Here is a 17,883-nt window from a genome sequence, read left to right as displayed (position 1 = left end):
GTTTCTGAAAATTTAATTTTTATCTAAAAATTTATTTTGTTCCTGATTTTAAAAATACTTATATTTAGATTATTTTTAGTAATAAAAAAACTAAATTTTTTTTATTTGAATCATATTTTAAATTAAAATTTGAATACTCATATCAGGCATTTTTTTAATCATTCATTGGCAAAACTAAAAAATAATACGGCATATCAGCAATCTTTTTATTACATGATAGAATGTATATTTAAAGCAATTTTCTATTATTTTTTATTGCACGTTGCTTTAAATATGCATCTACATTAATAACGCCTTAAGTTTTTTTACACATTAATTTGAAATCATTGATTAGTTTTTAAAGCTTAGTCACTTATTTAATTTTTAAAGATTTTTAAAATTATGATGTTATACAAACATAGTCTAAAGGTCAAGTATCGAAAATATGTATATTAAAAAAATTATGTTTAATTAATAAAATATTATTAGAATATTGTTTTAATTACAAATTATATTTTCTCAATGTGAATTAAAATTGATAAAATTTATAATACTTTAAAATAAAATAAAAATGAAGATAAATTTTAATATAAATTAAAGTGAATAAACCTTTCTAAATCGTTGGACTAATCTAAATATGATTTTGGCATTTAAAAAACATTATTTATGCACCACTTAGTAACTAATCAAATTAAAATAATTAATTCATTATTATAAAATAATTAAAATATAATATATAGTGAAATTAATCTTAAACTTACACGTTATCAATTATTAAAAAATTATAAAAATTATTCAAATCTTCAGATTGAAGCAGCACACCACCTGATAATTATCTCTATTCTTTGCTAGATCTGATTTTTCTAACCTAATATTGCCGTTCCCAAAAGTTCTTGTGACTGATTGAAACACTGTGAGCTTTTATATTGTTGAAAAAATTATTCTGAATACAAAATGGTTGAGCTATAACTACAAGCGCAGAAGGCTTTATTAATTTTTCTCTGCTTGTCAATGCAAAAGGTAGACATAATGGAAACAAAAGATGCTGAATTATTACTTGTCAATGTTCACTTTCCGATAAATCTTAAAGATGCATTATTACTTCTCAATGTTCACTTTCTGATTGGACCCAAGAAATGGAGGTTAAGCTATCATACTGATGCTTTAATTTATTAAATGCAAAAGATAAACACAAAATGCTGAACAAAGACTGATCACCATAAATCTTATAAGATTCCAAGGTTCAATCATAGAAGCTTTATTAATGCTGAACAAAGACTTGACCAGAAATGTGGCCATCGTTCTGATGCTTTAGCAATAATGTATAATAATTATTAAAAATTTAAGCTTTTAAGTTTATAGTGATTCTTTGATAATAGCAATGTGGAAAGGAGATATTACTTAACAACACGTATTGTGGCACGCGGGTTGATTCGCGATGATCATCCTTCTAAATCAAAGTTTTCGAGATAGATATAGGCGGAAAGAATAAGAAATTCTTATTTTTTATCAATAAAAAAAAGAGTTGTCACTTAATATTATAATCACTAAAAAACTTAATGGTCTGCGAGGGTCTAGGTAAGGGGACTAATTGTGCAAAGAAAAGATGTATTACACTCAATGCAATTTATCAATGGTAAGTTGCTTTGTTGTTTGTTTTAAGTCATATTTTTATTCGTTAGTCTATCTAAGGTTCAAGAAAAATCGTCTTCAGTAAGAAGATCCTTATCTCATCAAATTAAAACCTAACTATTTTAAAGCAAAAAAAAAAAAGATTTGTTTAAGATTTAAGAATAGTCATCTTCAGTAAGAATATTTTTATCTTATCATGTTAAAACCTAACTATCATAACAGGAAAGAAAATAAAAAACAAGGTTTTTATTTGAAATTTTAGTTAAATCCTAATGAATAATCCCAAACTTGTTGTGATACCCATTAAATGATTTTTTTGTATTTTTCAAAGTATGATGAAGATGCAATTTTTATTTTTCGTATAAAAACATGCATGTAAATTTTAGAATATGACCATATGTATGAAGACAAAAAAAATATTTTTGTAGTTTTGAAATGAGAGATTTTTTTTTTATTTTTTATGGAATTCTAAAATCTTAAAGAAAGCATGATATTTTTTTAATACTGAATTTATATTTTAGAGTATAAATTTATGATCCAATATTATTAGAAAAACATGAGAAAAACAACCCTAAACTTTCTTTTCTTATTCTTCTTATATATACACATGGGTTAGACCCAACCTAGCCATGTGCTAGGGTGAAGATCTAGCCCATCCCTCTTTCATTTAAAAGAAAACAAAGTTAAATTAATTCACGTCATGCAGGCCTCTTTCAAATGAAAATGAAATATGAAGCACAAGTTACTAAGGAATTAATGAAAGTTACCTAGCGTGGGGGAGGAAAGCGTTGGTGGGTCTACTATAAAGATGGTGGAGAGTCTGATGGAGTTCGCAATTATTCACAGTGCTGGTTGGAGAGGTTGAGCATGTTTGGTAACGCGGCTGCGGCTGCGTTCTCAAAAAATTTGAATTTTTTTTTGTTAAAATTTAATATGGTTTGTACGTTTTGGATCATTTTGATGTGCTGATATCAAAAATGATTTTTAAAAAATAAAAAAACATCATTGACATGTATTTTGACACGAAAAGTTATTTGAAAAGCACCCGCAATCACACTACCAAACACGCTCGTTATCATGGAGGAGGAGTTGTTGTTGATGACTTCACTAAGCTCACGATGCTAATCTGTAATGGAAAACAAAATTAAAAGAGGTGGTGTGAAATTTTAAAAGGGTTGGCGCTGAATTAAAGGAGGAGAAAGAGAAGAAAAAGAAAAAAAAAAAGAAATGGTCCCTGGTATCGAACCAAAGGTATTTTTGTTACAAACGTTGCCCCGTCTCGAGGGGCGGGAAGACAGAAAAAGAAAAAAAAGTCAATAGTATCAAATCAAAGATATTTTCGATACAAACACTACCCCATCTCGAGGGGCGAGGAGACTATAGAATGCAGCGTTTGGTAGCCAAACGACACTTCTCATGTTGCCTGAATAGCGCGAAGGCTAACGCCTCATGTTTTTTTTTTTTTTTTCTTTTTTTTTTAAATAATATTTAATATATTTAAATTATAATAATATCTCTAATAACCTTCAAATTTATAGTAAAAACAAAGTAAAATAATAAAAAAAACTCTTTGTAAGAGATATTGCTATCTAATTTTTTACTCATGTTTTTAATAAATTTTCAAAAAAAATAAAAAATAGCAAAAAAACAATAAAAATCTCAAAAAATATATTTTTGATATATTTATATTGTTTTTAGTATTTTCAACGTTATCTTTTGAACGTGTTTAACTTTTAACTTATAAATTTTATAATTATAATTTTATTTTTATTGAATCGATATTGATATTGTTTATTTTTAAAATAAATTTAAAATATAAAAAAAAATTGAGGACCAATATGATTATAGCCAAGCCACTCTTCTCCTGTAATACCAGTCTACAGTAAAACACAAGGGAAGGGGAAAAATTTTATGTGAGAGGGGAGAAGCCATCAGGAGCCAACAAAAACCCTAAAATCATCTTCTCCCAAGGCCGCCGCTCACTTCCCCTCTGCCAAAAAAAAAATAAAAGAGCGGCCACTCCTTTCATCCCCACCGGACAGCCCCACAGCCGGTCCATTCTTCCCCATCTCCAGAAGACACAGGCCTCTATCTCCCTCACGATATCTCCCCTCCCTTCAGCATAAACAAACCAGAGCCCCTCACTTAGCGCTGAGCTGTCCCTCCTCTCTCTCTCAGTCATCTCCCCCCATCCTTTCCCACTGCAGCCTTCACCCAAATCATCCTCCCTTATCCCCTCAGCCCCGGCCACAGATCTTCCCCTTTTCAGCCCGCAGATTAGCCCCACCACAACTCAGCCTCCCTACAGACCGACCTCCACTCAGTTCCCTTCCTTTTCCACTCACGGTGGCCATGGATGGCCTGCGGATAAACCATTGAACCGCTCTCTCATCCAGCAGCAGCGGTCAGCCCCTTAAGCCGTTCCCCCCGAGTCCCATCGTCGCGTGTGCAGACACGACACCAGCCACGACAGCTTCTTCTCCCGTCTTCAACCATCCAGACGGCAATAAGCAATGGTGGCGTTGGACCCCAGAAGAAGAAGGGAAGAGCAGAAAATCGAGAGGAAGAAGGAAGACCGAGAACAGATCTAGGAAAGGAATCCACTGCTTGTTGTGTTTTTGGTGGTTTTTCAGGTCACCGCCGGCGTAGAGAGACAGAGAAGAAGAAGAAGACGTTCCCCATCCACTGTTTTTCATGCCTTCACCGGTAATTTTTAATTTGTGTAAGCGGTTTGATTTATTTTGAATTTTTGTGATTTGTAACATGTAAATGGGTTGAAAAAAAAAAAAAAAAGCCGTGTGTTTGTATTTTTTTTGTTATATTATTGTATTATAAAATTAAGAAGATAGAAAATGAATTTAATGTTTTAATTTATATAGGGTCAAGTATGAACAAATAAAATTATGATATATTTTTTATGAATATATATATATATATATATATATATTCTGAAATTTAATAATTGTTTTATTAAAGTTTTAGAATTTGACTAATATTTTATTTTTTAAATTATATTAAATTACAAATCAGTTTATTTTAGGTAAGGTATTGTGAGGTGTTAATACATTTTCTAACCACAACCAGTTCCTTACCTTTGAATTTTTGATAAGATTAGTATATACAGGTTTCTTAGTAGACTTTAACCAAATACTCGGTGTCGATTTCAAAAAACCAATCAAGCAAACGATAACAAAAATCATCAACAACGCTGTGTAGGGACGTGCAACAAGAAAATTATGTTGATTTTGTCTTTAAAAGCATTAATATAATTACATTATTTTAGATAAAATTGAAATAACCAAAACACCTTTAGCAATAAGCAATATATTTATGTTTTATGATTAAATTAATAATTTTATTATACAATAAAAAATAAAATGATCATTCTATTCCTATAAAATTTGTAGGAAATAATTATATCATGGTGAAAATATCTTTTGTCTCCAATGCTTATTTCAATAGTTTTATGTTTAAAGGATAATTTTATCATTTTATTTTATTTATATTTTTACAATGAATAGTATTTTAATTTTTTTTGGGATACAATAACTTCTCTTCCCCTTTAACTTTTTTTTAATTTAATTTTAATTTCTAATTGTAACAGGAACAATAATGGAGCCGCAATCAAATGAGTCATCATATATCTGTTGTCACCTGTTTAACCATTGGCTTTGCTAACACTCATATCCGCCATCGTTTGTGGAAGAGATACAGAGTGCACTGTAACTGGATTTTAAAGTGTTTATTTTTTTTGAAAATATATTAAAATAATATTTTTAAAATTTTTTATTTTAATATTAACACATTAAAAAATAAAAAAACACTAAAAATATTAATTTAATTTTTTTAAAAAAATCAAATGCGCGGTTAAACTGTACTGTCAAATGATGCCTTATATTGTAGAGATGCCTTATATTTAGAGATCTACAAGTCACTTCATATGCTTGCTTGACAGAGCTTTGCCACCACGTGATAGAACATCATCTCCGGCTCAAACTTAACTTATTGAATTATTAGTTATCTTTTATGTATAAATCGCTCACTTTTTTCAGCATATTTTCACAATGGTTTTAATAATGGTGTAAGGCCCAGAAAATTAGTACACTTAGCTACCCATTAGATAAATATAATTAGACTTGCTTTAGTGCTGAGTACCTCTTTGTTGTTAGATAAAAATAAATTAAAAAAATATAAATAGATTTTGCTTTTACTTGACCTCTTTGTCTAAATTAAAATTGTCTCTTACTCTTTTAAGAAAATTTGACGAAATTATCCCCACTTCCACTTTTCAATTTTTTTGGACGCTAACTTTCACTTGTCATCCCTCATCCTTCCTTTTTCCTTTTGCCGAAACTCTACCTTTCACAAGTTTAGAAGCAAAAGCTTTCAACTGAGGCTAATTAAGAGATAATATATATCCATGCTTGTTTTATAAACCTCACTGTGATACAAGTATGTATTATAATTATCAAGACAAGCTCTCTTTTCTTGATTTTTTTTTCTTTTCGCAGCATATGACTCTTTGTATTCCATCTTTGATTTAGAAATGGTAGGGATTAAAAGTAGAGATCTTAGTAAAATTATGTGAAAACTCTACTATTTAAATGGGCTTTATTGGAATTAAGATTGGTTTGCGTCAAAATAGGATTTATGAACCATAATTTACTTAATTTAGTCCTTTTAAATTAAAACTATTTAAGATGTGAACTTATTTTGGAAATGTTTTTTTTTTTTGTTAGAATATAGTACATGGTTGTGATCATGGGCAGGAACTCTGTATTTCCAAAAGCTACTGGAATTTTCTTCTGGTTGATTGGTAGTGGTCTCTGCTATTCCACGAAAGGGGACCTTGGCGGGAGAGAGAAGAATTAATAGCTTTAGTGGCGGGCTTCGAGGAACCTTCTTGACTTCTTCGTTCCGTCGTTTACACATGATCAATGGCTTAATCCACTGCATCACATTTGAGATTCCCAAAGCATGTGTTGACAGCTTGCTTCTTCTTCTTGACTTCTTCGTTCCGTCGTTTACACATGATCAATGGCTTAATCCACTGCATCACATTTGAGATTCCCAAAGCATGTGTTGACAGCTTGCTTCTTCTTCTTGACTTCTTCGTTCCGTCGTTTACCATGATCAATGGCTTAATCCACTGCATCACCTGGAACTGCTCTTGCCTTTAGGACCGACCCCTGCAGACAGAAAGAATCATTCATTTCTCAGATGGGCTCCTACTCTTTCTATTCACTCGGGCAGAGAGCAATTCTTGGACAGATACACGCGCGAAGAGTAATTCTTGCACTGCATGTAGAAGCAGTGGCATGAGTGTTGGCAGTGTGATTCTGTTTTCAATCTTGTTCGGTTACAATTTCCTGCTGCCTATTCATAAGCGACAGTGAAGAACATATACAAAATGGAGAGGGTAATTATCTAACCATTTAGTCACCACTACAAATCTTCCATGGAATTAAGAACTTCATGTGATACACATTTGAGATTCCCAAAGCATGTGTTGACAGCTTGCTTCTTCTTTTTTTTCCCACTATCTTCTGTCCTGACTTTTTTCCCTTTCACTTTCCATTTGCCTTTGGCTTTCCTTCTTCGTTGGTGTCATTCTGTTTTGAGCAGTTTACCCACAACGTCTTGATAGTACTTATCATAATCATACTTGTTTTGCAAAATTCTAAAAATAACAGTTTTCATCTTAAAATTAACAATGTTTGATTATTCTTCGGGTTAATGGTATACAAGTAATTTTTTAATATAGAATTCTCATACAAATTTAAGTGATAATTCTTTTATTTTACTACTTAAAGTTGACTCAACAGTTAAAAATTTATTTAAAAATCATTTTTCTTCTTATGAATAGAGATCTTAAATTCTTGTCCAGCTTATTTTTAAGTGATAATTCTTATGAATGATTCTTATGAATTATTTTTTTGTCCGGTTTATGAATGAACAATAACCTTTCGCGTCCTAAATAGATTATTTTTAATGAAAAAAAATCTGTTTTTTAAGCCAAAAAAATGTCAGGTTTTTTTATTTTATTTTTTTATAGCAGGTAATTAAGGCAGAGCAACGGGACAATATATTTCTGGTAACCAGTAGAATTAATTATGCATCAATTTTTCGGTTTCAAAAATCAATGTAAAACTACCTTCTTTCTAGCTTTGTTTGTTATGTTTTTCTCTAGTCATTATAGATCTCAGGTTTAGTGTTCAAAGAGAGTTTTTGAGTTTGTTTTTCTGATTTGTGGACATTGATACGACGTAGTGCAAGATAATAGTATTTAATTATTTGCTCCGCTCCAGGTAACGACAAATAAAGCTTTAAAGTGGAATCTTGAAAGACTGAAAGTGGAAGTGTGCAATATGCAACAAATAGTGTGGCAACTTGTGGTCTCAAGTGGAAGAAGTGCGTGCTTATTGTATCATGACAGGTGGTTAGCTGTGAGGCACACAAATAGATCAGTGATAGATATTTTTCTATGAATTGTGAGATAAAAGACATAAAACACAAGCTCACATTACTTGGGAGAGGATAATAGAAACAAAAATAGTGTTGGATTATTTATTATATTCGAATAATTACTACCCATGAATTATGCATAATAATTCATGTACAGATTTACTTAAACCAAAATTGTTAGGCCTCCATGCATAGTGTTGCAAGTTACTTTTCTCGGGTATTTTGATATTTGGACAGGGACAATATGGTAATGTGAGGTAATTGATTCAGAGTTAATAACAGTTTGAATGGTAAAACAATATCTTTATAAAGAATGCATGTCTCAAGGGAAGCGCATTGCAAGCTAAAGTAATGGCTAAGCTTTATCTTAATAAGCTCTTTCCTAAGCTTGTTTCCTCTCTTGCCGTTCTTCTTCTTTGTCAATTTGGCTATGTAGCCTGTCAACCAACGATGAAGGTATATAGTCCAAGCAGAAACGCCACGTTGCCTGCAGATGAAGGTACACACGCACGATATACTTTTCCATCTACATATATATCCTTTTCCTCCTATATACAAACGAAGGAAGAAAATTTGCTTTCAAGAATATAAACTCAATTAACTGTTTAGACTATAAACTCACTCATGTTTGCAAGAAACTGATCCAAGCTAACAACAGAAAGAAGAGAGAACACTTGAACTGGAAGGAAGGGTATTAATCTGTGTGACCCAAACAATGAAAAGCCTTATGCTTAAACATTGCTCCGAAGAAGAATGGAATGTTGGGTGTGAGGATCTGCTCAACTTAGGAAGCTGTGGCGGATAAAAAAATAACCAACCTTACTGCTATTTCTCTCTTCCATTTGCACTCTCTAGTGCTTCCACAGCCTGGCAGAGAGTTCCGTAGTTCTAGCCTACGTACTGCATATCTTAGATATTTTCTGCTTCTCCATCTTTTCCTATAACTATCAAGTGAAGTGATTGGTTAAGGATGAATTGATTTTTACGAGGATCTTAGTAAGGAAATCTAGATGGATTTATATAGTCAATTGACAATAAATTAGCACAATTTTTTTTTTTCCTTTTAGTTCGGATTTGAAGCTAGCTAGAGGTAGCTTGAGGTTGTGGAAGCTAAAAATATATGGTTTTGATCATGAAGGTATCAGGTATGCTACCTGTTTCAATCTTGCTAAACAAAATATGTGTTTCTTTGTTGAAAAACGTTTGGCAGCAAAGGCTTTGGGTGAATTGATGACCACGTTAGGGTGGGGTTTTCAACAATTCTCACGCTCGTCTTGTGACAATAATTATCGAGGCATCAAATGCAATTGCACTTATGAGAACAGCACAGTTTGTCACGACACCGGCCTGTAAGTTCCTCATCAACTTCATCCAATTTTCTTTTATTTTTGTAAGGCAATGCATCCTCTTTAAAACTCACTGGTTTCTATGTTGACGCCATTTTTGGGAGGTAGAGATCTCTCAAACCGAGAATTAGACGGACGAATCCACGCTGAAGCCTTGACTAGTCTCGATTTCCTAGAAGAAATGTGAGTATCATATATATGACATGTGATGATAATCATTCGAATCAGTATGCTGACCTCAACTAATTGATAACAATCCTATTACATTAATAACAGTGATTTGTCCCACAATCAACTTTATGGTAGCATCCCTGTCACCATGGGGAACTTGCCTTCACTCACCTCTCTGTAAGTGATCCAGTACCATGGTTATTTACTACTACTGCGGTTTATTTTCTAAAAGAATCAAGGTAAAAGTTCGGCTGCATAATTTAACGGCTTGAAAATGGCCTAATCCCCACTGTTATAAAGATGTGCATTGGACTTGTAGGATTGTGAGCAATTGAAGGGCTTGAGCACCTTCATGATAATATTGATTGAATAACACGTTCAAGCTCTGTCCCAAATTTATTTATCATATCAAGAAAATGTATCTTCAAACAAGTAAACAATCATTCACACGCATTCAAAATAGACATAGAAAATTCAAATGATGAATAAATAATAATTTTAATTAAAAAAATATTATTAATATTTTAAAATATTTACATTTATAATTAAAAATAATGTTATCAATATAGGTAATTCCACTGCTTAGACTATGGTTGACTAGATAACTGAAATAGTATCTTGGAAGGGTATTACCAAGAAAATTCCCAAACTCACAGATCCAAATTATAACAAAATGTGAAAATAATATTTTGTATATAGAAAATAGGCATTGTCCATTAATCAACTTGTCTATCCTTAATGCAACATTCTCGTGCGAAAGCACAAAATTAAAATCTTACAATCCTTAGGTCAATATTGTATAAACAGCCCAAAAATACATTAAACTAAATTAAGTTTAATTAAATCCCGTTCTCGGAGAAATGGTGCCATCAAAATTAAATTGCATTATGAATATGAAAAATTAAGTTATGTATTAATCAATTCTATTACGTGATAGAAAACATTCAAAAAAAAATAAAACTAATAAAAAATCGTGTTATCCTAAATTGATTTATGAATAAAAAACAATGAATATAAAAGATGTTTATTAACTAATTCTATTTTTGATAGATAACATTAAAAATAAGACTCGATAATAAATCTTCTTTTTCTATGTTAATTTATAGATAAAATTAAAAACAATTAAACTGGGTAGCATCTTGATGAATTCCAACCATACTCCTAAAAATATGTTTTATACCAGCAATTGAACTGGATCAAGTCTGTAAAGGCAATCTCAAAATTGTGATCCGGCACAACCAACCTGTCCATGGGTGTATCCAATGCAATCCAAGGTCGTATTGCATAAAAAAAATACATTAGATGTTGATCATTAATTAATAAATTTATTAAATTAAAGTATTTATTTAAAATAATTAATTTCAATTGTTAATTAAAAAAGCATATATAGAGTGACTCAAATGATTTTATAATATTTTATTAATCATTAATATTAATATATGTAGATACGTTAAATTAAATATGAGTAAATTTTTTTTTTCTATTGTTTCATTCAAGAGAAAAGGTATATTACAAGTATAATTTAGATGTGTGTTTTGAAAAAGTAAAAAAAAAAAAACAAGAGAGAAAAAAGTGCCCTTGTTTCTGGCAAAGAAATCTGTAGTGACTCATCATTTAATGTTTGTAATTTTTTGTTATATTTCCATTAATGTACTGTGAATGTCTTCCCACTTCCCATATGCATAGCGATCTCTCTGAAAACTTCCTCAATGGTTGTCTGCATGGTTATGTGCAAATTAAAAGCTGCTTATTAGCTTTTGGATCATATACCAATAACTAATTTCAGTTCTTAGCGTGTCTTCATAAAATTTATATTATTGGTTCTTAGTGAGGAATAATGAACTTATTTGGTAATACATATGCACAGCGATCTCTCTACAAACTTCCTCAATGGCTCCATACCTTCATCCTTGGGGAATTTGTCGTCCCTCCAAATTCTGTAAGTATCATGCAATCACAGTCTCTTCATTATCATATAGTTATAAGTATTATCTTCAGTGTCAATTAAATTCTTTTCCCATAGCTGATGCAAGTTTTGTGCTCTTATTCTTGTGGGTGTTTATATATATATATTATTAATATTGACTTTTATTCCGAAACATTCCATTTTCAATTTTTAAATATTCTAATTTTTTTTCCTAATCAAGTATTTAGATTTCATGTTTCAAAACTAAATTTATTATTTCTAATATAGTTAAAAGCAAACTATCCATCATCAATTTTTAAAAAAAAAATTTGAAAAAAATTTGAAATTATTTATTTATTAAAATTAATATATTTTTTATATTTTTAAATTATTTTAATATATTAATATTAAAAATAAATTTAAAAAAATATTATGTTTATCATCCTCACATTTTCCTATTGTAAGCATTATACCATTGCCTTTTTGGCCTTTCAGCCGTATTTTCTTTCAGTTTTTTTTTTAATCATTGATACTCCTGTTCTCTTTGGATTTCGTTTAACACGTGCATGTGTCAACAATTATTTTGGTATTTAATTGCATGTTGATTTCATATGGGAAAGTTTAAGATTGTTGCAAATGATGAAATTAAAACATAGGAAATAAAATTTGATATTTATAATAATTCACAATCTTTTTTTCCTATGTTTACTGTTTGATACGCCCTGTAAATCTACACTTTGAACCCTCAAGTTTAAATATTTTTATATTTGGTTTTTTTTTTATTTTTTTCTGGTCCCAGACTTCACTTTTTTTACATTTTAATTTTTGGATCTTCATATAAGATTGACTGGAGAGAAAGTTTCTCAAAAAATTAAAACAAGCTCTTGGTGCATTCCTATTACCAAATACTTCAATCTTAATGTTTATGATTCCCCCTTCATTGATTTTTGAGAAAGTTTCTTAATTGTTAGGACTACATAATTATATTATAATGGTGAAATTTTGAGTTAAGAGCTCAAATTTACTTCATTATAAGAAGAAGATACTGAATAGACAATTGATAGATTAAACTTGTAGTTGTAATAATTACGATTTTTTAATAAGGGCAAGCCGTTTGGGGATGATACTTATAAATGTTCATGTCAAGGTATTAATGGTCACAAAAATTAACTTCTGAGTTCTGTTTGGTTTTTTTCTCTTATGTAATTAGGATAAAAGCCTTGTTCTTCTGAGTTCTGTTTAGTCACAAAAACACGGCTAATTGCTTAACCGTGTTTATGCTTGTTTGGATATATGTATAGTTATGAGCAAAAAGCTTCTTAGCTTTTGGATCATATATAATAACTAATTTAACCTTTTATTGATTCTGATTTTATCTATCGAGTAATAATGAACTTATATGGTAATACATATGCATAGCGATCTCTCCACAAACTTTCTCAGTGGCTCCATACCTCCATCTTTGAGGAATTTATCATCCCTCAAATATCTGTAAGTATCATTAAATCACAATTTCTTCAGTATATCATATAATATGAATTAAATTCTTGTTCCATTGCTGATACAAGTCTTGTGCTCCTATTCTTGTGGGTGTTTTCAGGTTTTTGTGGTATAATATGTTATCAGGTCAAATCCCTAAAGAATTGGGCAACCTCTCTAATCTCCTACAGATGTATAGAAACTCGCTTGCTCGCTCTTTCATTCTCCTTGAATTTCCTTTTAACTTATTGAGTTTTGTTTGGTTCTTATCTCTTATTTAATTAGGACCTTGGGCTTCAATGAACTCACTGGTCAGCTTCCACCAGAACTTGGAAGATTGAGATCTCTAAATGCTTTGTAAGTTTTAAAAAGAAGTATAATAATATCATACCACCTTGTAACCACGGAAGATAGTAAGAGGAGAAATAAAATAGAAAAAGGGTGGATTACAATCCTTTTGATTTGTTGTTGTAGAGAGTTGAGCTCCAACAATTTGAGTGGAGAACTGCCGGGAAATTACGCCAACTTTACTTCGGATCAATTGCAGTTTTTGTAAGTGCAACTCATCATGTTATTTCAACCAACAATCTGTTTAATTATTGTTCCAAGGAAAAGCAACTTAACTATGGCTGCAGTAGCGTAGCTGGGAACCGTTTGACCGGTCAAGTACCAAGTTTCATTGCGAATTGGACTGGACTCGGTTATCTGTAAGAAATTACTTGTACTTTCTGTAATATTATTTGATTGAGAAACTGTCGATGATCGAAGAATATCATTCAATAATTTGTGTTTTTGTGTACTGATGACAGGTACCTCTCCGGGAATGATTTTGAAGGACAGCTGCCTCTTGAACTTCTTTTTAACATGTCAAAACTCGAATACTTGTAAGTGCTCTATAATTTATTTTAACCGGGTTGAAATAAATGCATGTTTTTCTTCCGGATGGTTTTTCTTCCAGGGTGGTTAGTGATGTAAGAAGCTCGGCCGGTTTCCCTTTCCCAAAACATGCAAACATGAAGGGAATAAGATACCTGTGAGTTTTTCCTTCCTTTGCTTTTCTTTAAAGCTCACACTCCAAAATCACATAATAACTATCAAGGCTTTAATTAAAAAAACTTCCTGTGAATTAAACCCCAAAATACATGCCAGAATATATTCTTGAAATTTCATGTCAAATAGATACGATTTTATCATATGCAAATTAAAAAAAAATATTTAATTCTTTTTGGTTTTTAACATTCAAAAAACATAAAAGAAAATACCCCCAAACACACTCCCAACCACACATTCAATGTTTACTCACCCACTCCCAGTTTCAAGTTTCCAAATGTAACAAAAATTAAAATTGCTTTCAATAATTTAAATACACATTTCGAAATCTACAAATTACAAAATAGACTCAGGAACAGTGCTGGAAGCGGCTGAGAAAAACCAGGAAACAGGGGGGTGATCTGGAATGGCATCTGTGGTCGAATTACAGAGAGGCAGAGGTGGCTGAGTGAAGGAGAGAGAGCTGGGTCTCGGTTTAGCAGAGATGGGGGCGGCTGAAAGAGCAGAGGAGTGGTACTATCGGTGGATCTGGAGGGCCTGGTTCGGGTCTGTGGATGATGGTCTGTGAAGGCCGGTGATGGGGCTGTTGGGTCAGCTGTCAGAGATCGGGAAAGGAAGATGAGGAAGTGCAGTGGGCGGCCTTTGTGGTTGTGGTGGGGAGCTGGAAGGTTGATGTTGTGGCCGGGGGAAGAATGGGCTTGGGTTCCGTGAGAGGGAGAGGAGACCTGGTTCGGTCGGCGGTGGAGAAGGAGAAGTTGAAACAACCAGCGAGAGGGGAGAGTCAGGGTGAACGGCTCTGCCCTCTTATGGTCTTGGCGAGCTGGCGGCTAGTTCAGGAGGGAAGGTTTGGTGCGGGAGAAGAAGATGGGGACGGCTGTGGCTTGGACATGGAGAGCGGCAGCTGGAGGAGGGGAGCGGATTGGCATTATTTTTTTGTGGCTTCTTAATTTATTTTTTTTCAAAATTGTCCTTATTGTGTGTTGTGTGACTCTTATTTATAAATAGAATATTGTTAGGTCTTAATTGTTCCTCAATTTCTTTTTTCTTTTTTTAATTTTGATTTTTTAATTTTTTTTAATTTTAAATTATTTTTAAAAACGAGTAATACCACTCAATAAAAAAAATTAATTATTTAAAAAATAACGCGTTAAAAGTTAAAAACATTCAAGAAATCTTTAAAAATTTAAATTATTTTAAGACAAATATAAATAAATCAAGAATATATTTTTTTTTGAGTTTTTATTGTTTTTTTATTTTTTTTATTTTTTTTTCTCTAAATATTAGGTCAAAAATTAGATAGCAACTTCATGAATTCAAATTAAATAATAAAAATATACACTTAGAATTATATTTGTCTGGGAGCGTTATTGTTGTAGAATTTGGATTATGACCGATCTTTTACATAAATATTTTTTTAGGCCTATTTTTCTTTATTTGATCTTGAGTTTTTTTTATGAGCTATTACATGCTGTGAAGACTAGTTGTATCTGGGATTCAGGTTTGAGAAATTTAATATATATATATATATATATATATTACGACTATAGGCATAAGAGAATCATGAAGTTACAATATTTATGTATTTGACTCTTAATGATATTCTCAATATTTATGTATGTGACTCTTAATGATGTGGATGCATTGGATAAATCCAAACACCAACTTCTTCAATGGTTTGTGTAGGGTGATAAGGAATTGCTTAATAAGTGGTGGAATCCCCCCGTACATTGGTCATTGGTCATCGTTAACCTACCTGTAAGTTTCATTTCCTCTTTTGTAAAGTATTTGTAGCTCTGTCATGGCTATTTTGTTTCATCAGCTCTATAAATGGTCATTGTTTAGGGCCTTTAGGCCATGCATAGAAGTGTTGATGATTTTGACTATGTGTTTACAGAATCAACTATGCAATAATTGACCATAGCACAACTATATATCAAATATGTAGGATAACGTTTGCTTTCATTTTATTGATCCTGCAGAGACTTGAGCTTTAACAGCTTAACTGGTGGAATACCAGATTCCATGAAAAAGCTGAATTTAAGTAAGATGTATGCAAAAGAGATTCTTGAACTCGATGTCTTATAATAAGTTCGTTCTGCCACTCTGTTAAAAAGTACACGAGATGGTTTTCATACTGGTTTCTTTTGTTTAGGTTTCTTACAGGAAATATGCTTAATGGCACAGTACCTTCCTGGGTTCCTCATACCATTGAAGACAAGGCGTATGTTATGGCTTTGTGCTCTTTGCTCAGATGGGTTGTTTTCCCTTTTGTAGATTTCCTCAATAAAATCTTGATATGTAAACAATAATGTTGCAGGGACTTGTCATATAATAATTTTGAAATTTCACGTGATGGTACGAAGAAAGGAGAAGGAAAGCTGAACATGTAATAACGGCTAATTCATTTTCTTCTTCCTTTTTTTTCACTTGCAAGAATATTATTGTCTATGAAATCCCAACTTCTAATCATTTTGTATCATGTGCACCAACTGCTTGCATGCTGTTCCTACTCAAGCAGTCAACCAAACAGGTATGATAATATCCCCCATATGGTGTCATTAATTTAGAACAAATGATCATGAGTTATTTCTTACCGATTTTGTTTGCTATTTCTAGGAATTCTATGCGTGATTTGATAAAAAAATGTCGGGGAAAACCAAAGTGTAAGTTCAATTGAGAAGCTCATATTTACATTCCTGAGTCGTTCATTTAAATTATTTATTGGTTTGGAATGACATTGCTTTTGGAATGACATATGTGTAGCAATTGTCAACATTTTTGTCAACCTTTCTCCAACCACCATGACTTTTGTCATTGTAGTAGTTGGTTCTGCACAAGGGTTGCTGTCAATGCTTCTCCATTCACCTATAAAGAGAGAGACGGGAGAGAGTGCAGTAGAGGAAGAGTGCAGTGTGTGTGCAGAGGAAGAAGAGAGAGTGCAACTGTGAGAGTGAAAGAGTGCAGATTTGAGAGAAACACCGAGTGTAAGAGTGAAACACTGGGTTTTGTGGGATTGTACTGGGTTGAGTTGAGTGTTTGTATCATTCCTCCAATAATATACAATCTGTTGCCTCCGTGGACGTACCCGGTTTTGGGGAACCACGTAAATCTGTTTGTTTGTGTTTTATTTGTGTTTGCTTTCGGTCCAGTATGCACAACAAATTGGTATCAGAGCATTAGGGAAGCTTAAACACAGAAAAAACACGTTTTTCAGCTCTCTGTTCAAAGTTGCAGAATTTTCAAAGTTCTCAGATCTTGATTTTGACCAGCTGCGGAGATTCCTCTCGACGATACGAGTTCGGAGATATAAAGATCATCGAAATCGGAGTTGAAACGAGCCCTGTAGAGCTCGCCGAAGTTTCGCCGGAAATCTGCCGGAAAAACCAGTCAGTGCCGGAATTCTCGCCTGAGAAGAGAGCCACGTCATCCGACACGAAGGCGCTGAGTCATCATCCACGTCATCACAGAGGGTCCACATCCCCTGTCATCAGCCACGTCATCAGACACGTCATCTAACAGTGACAGAATATTCTCTTGACAGAATAAGAATATTCCGTTACCAGTAAGAGAATATTCCCGTGACAGAATATTCTTTATCAGAGACAGAATATTCCTTCCCTGAGTCAACTCGGTCAGATTGGTTTTTTGGCCAACTCAGTGATTTTTTGACCCGTTTTTGGCCGAGTCAAGTTGGTTCCTAGCATTTTCAACCATTCCGGACGCAACCGTGGTGTCCGTTTTGTTAAACAGCATACCGAAGTTACTGTTTTGGCTCTTTTGAGCACAAAAGTGCGTGTTTTAACAAGTTCGGGATTCCATTTGTAATCCAAAGACGTCATAATGGCTGATATTCCA

At 32.5% G+C, this 17,883-nt stretch overlaps 1 protein-coding gene and 1 long non-coding RNA gene across 3 annotated transcripts in view; both read left to right on the top strand.

The window, feature by feature from the left end:
* Positions 1 to 17,883, top strand: part of LOC18110639 (probable LRR receptor-like serine/threonine-protein kinase At1g53430) — a 49,665-nt gene that overhangs the window by 23,484 nt on the left and 8,298 nt on the right. Inside the window, exons 1-18 of one of the 2 annotated variants that reach the window (XM_024587904.2) lie at positions 8,412 to 8,575; positions 9,287 to 9,425; positions 9,531 to 9,605; positions 9,699 to 9,770; positions 11,461 to 11,532; positions 12,919 to 12,990; positions 13,100 to 13,171; positions 13,264 to 13,335; positions 13,453 to 13,530; positions 13,614 to 13,685; positions 13,788 to 13,862; positions 13,937 to 14,011; positions 15,712 to 15,783; positions 16,008 to 16,076; positions 16,181 to 16,249; positions 16,346 to 16,414; positions 16,544 to 16,558; positions 16,645 to 16,691. In XM_024587904.2, coding sequence (XP_024443672.2) covers positions 8,428 to 8,575; positions 9,287 to 9,425; positions 9,531 to 9,605; positions 9,699 to 9,770; positions 11,461 to 11,532; positions 12,919 to 12,990; positions 13,100 to 13,171; positions 13,264 to 13,335; positions 13,453 to 13,530; positions 13,614 to 13,685; positions 13,788 to 13,862; positions 13,937 to 14,011; positions 15,712 to 15,783; positions 16,008 to 16,076; positions 16,181 to 16,249; positions 16,346 to 16,414; positions 16,544 to 16,558; positions 16,645 to 16,691 — 1,363 coding nt within the window. In that variant the 5' untranslated portion in view covers positions 8,412 to 8,427. Of the gene's footprint in view, positions 1 to 8,411; positions 8,576 to 9,286; positions 9,426 to 9,530; positions 9,606 to 9,698; positions 9,771 to 11,460; positions 11,533 to 12,918; positions 12,991 to 13,099; positions 13,172 to 13,263; positions 13,336 to 13,452; positions 13,531 to 13,613; positions 13,686 to 13,787; positions 13,863 to 13,936; positions 14,012 to 15,711; positions 15,784 to 16,007; positions 16,077 to 16,180; positions 16,250 to 16,345; positions 16,415 to 16,543; positions 16,559 to 16,644; positions 16,692 to 17,883 lie in introns of those variants that run through there. The other variant, XM_052447898.1, reaches the window with a different exon arrangement.
* LOC112324534 (uncharacterized) lies at positions 3,421 to 5,406 on the top strand. The gene is made up of 2 exons (XR_002978474.2): positions 3,421 to 4,317; positions 5,216 to 5,406. It is a non-coding gene; the product is annotated as an uncharacterized LOC112324534 (long non-coding RNA).

This window comes from Populus trichocarpa, chromosome 16 (assembly GCF_000002775.5).
Source record: "Populus trichocarpa isolate Nisqually-1 chromosome 16, P.trichocarpa_v4.1, whole genome shotgun sequence".
Classification (NCBI taxonomy): Eukaryota; Viridiplantae; Streptophyta; class Magnoliopsida; order Malpighiales; family Salicaceae; genus Populus; species Populus trichocarpa.
The sequence above is the reverse complement of the archived record's forward strand: the minus strand, read 5'-3'. Positions and strand labels throughout refer to the sequence as shown.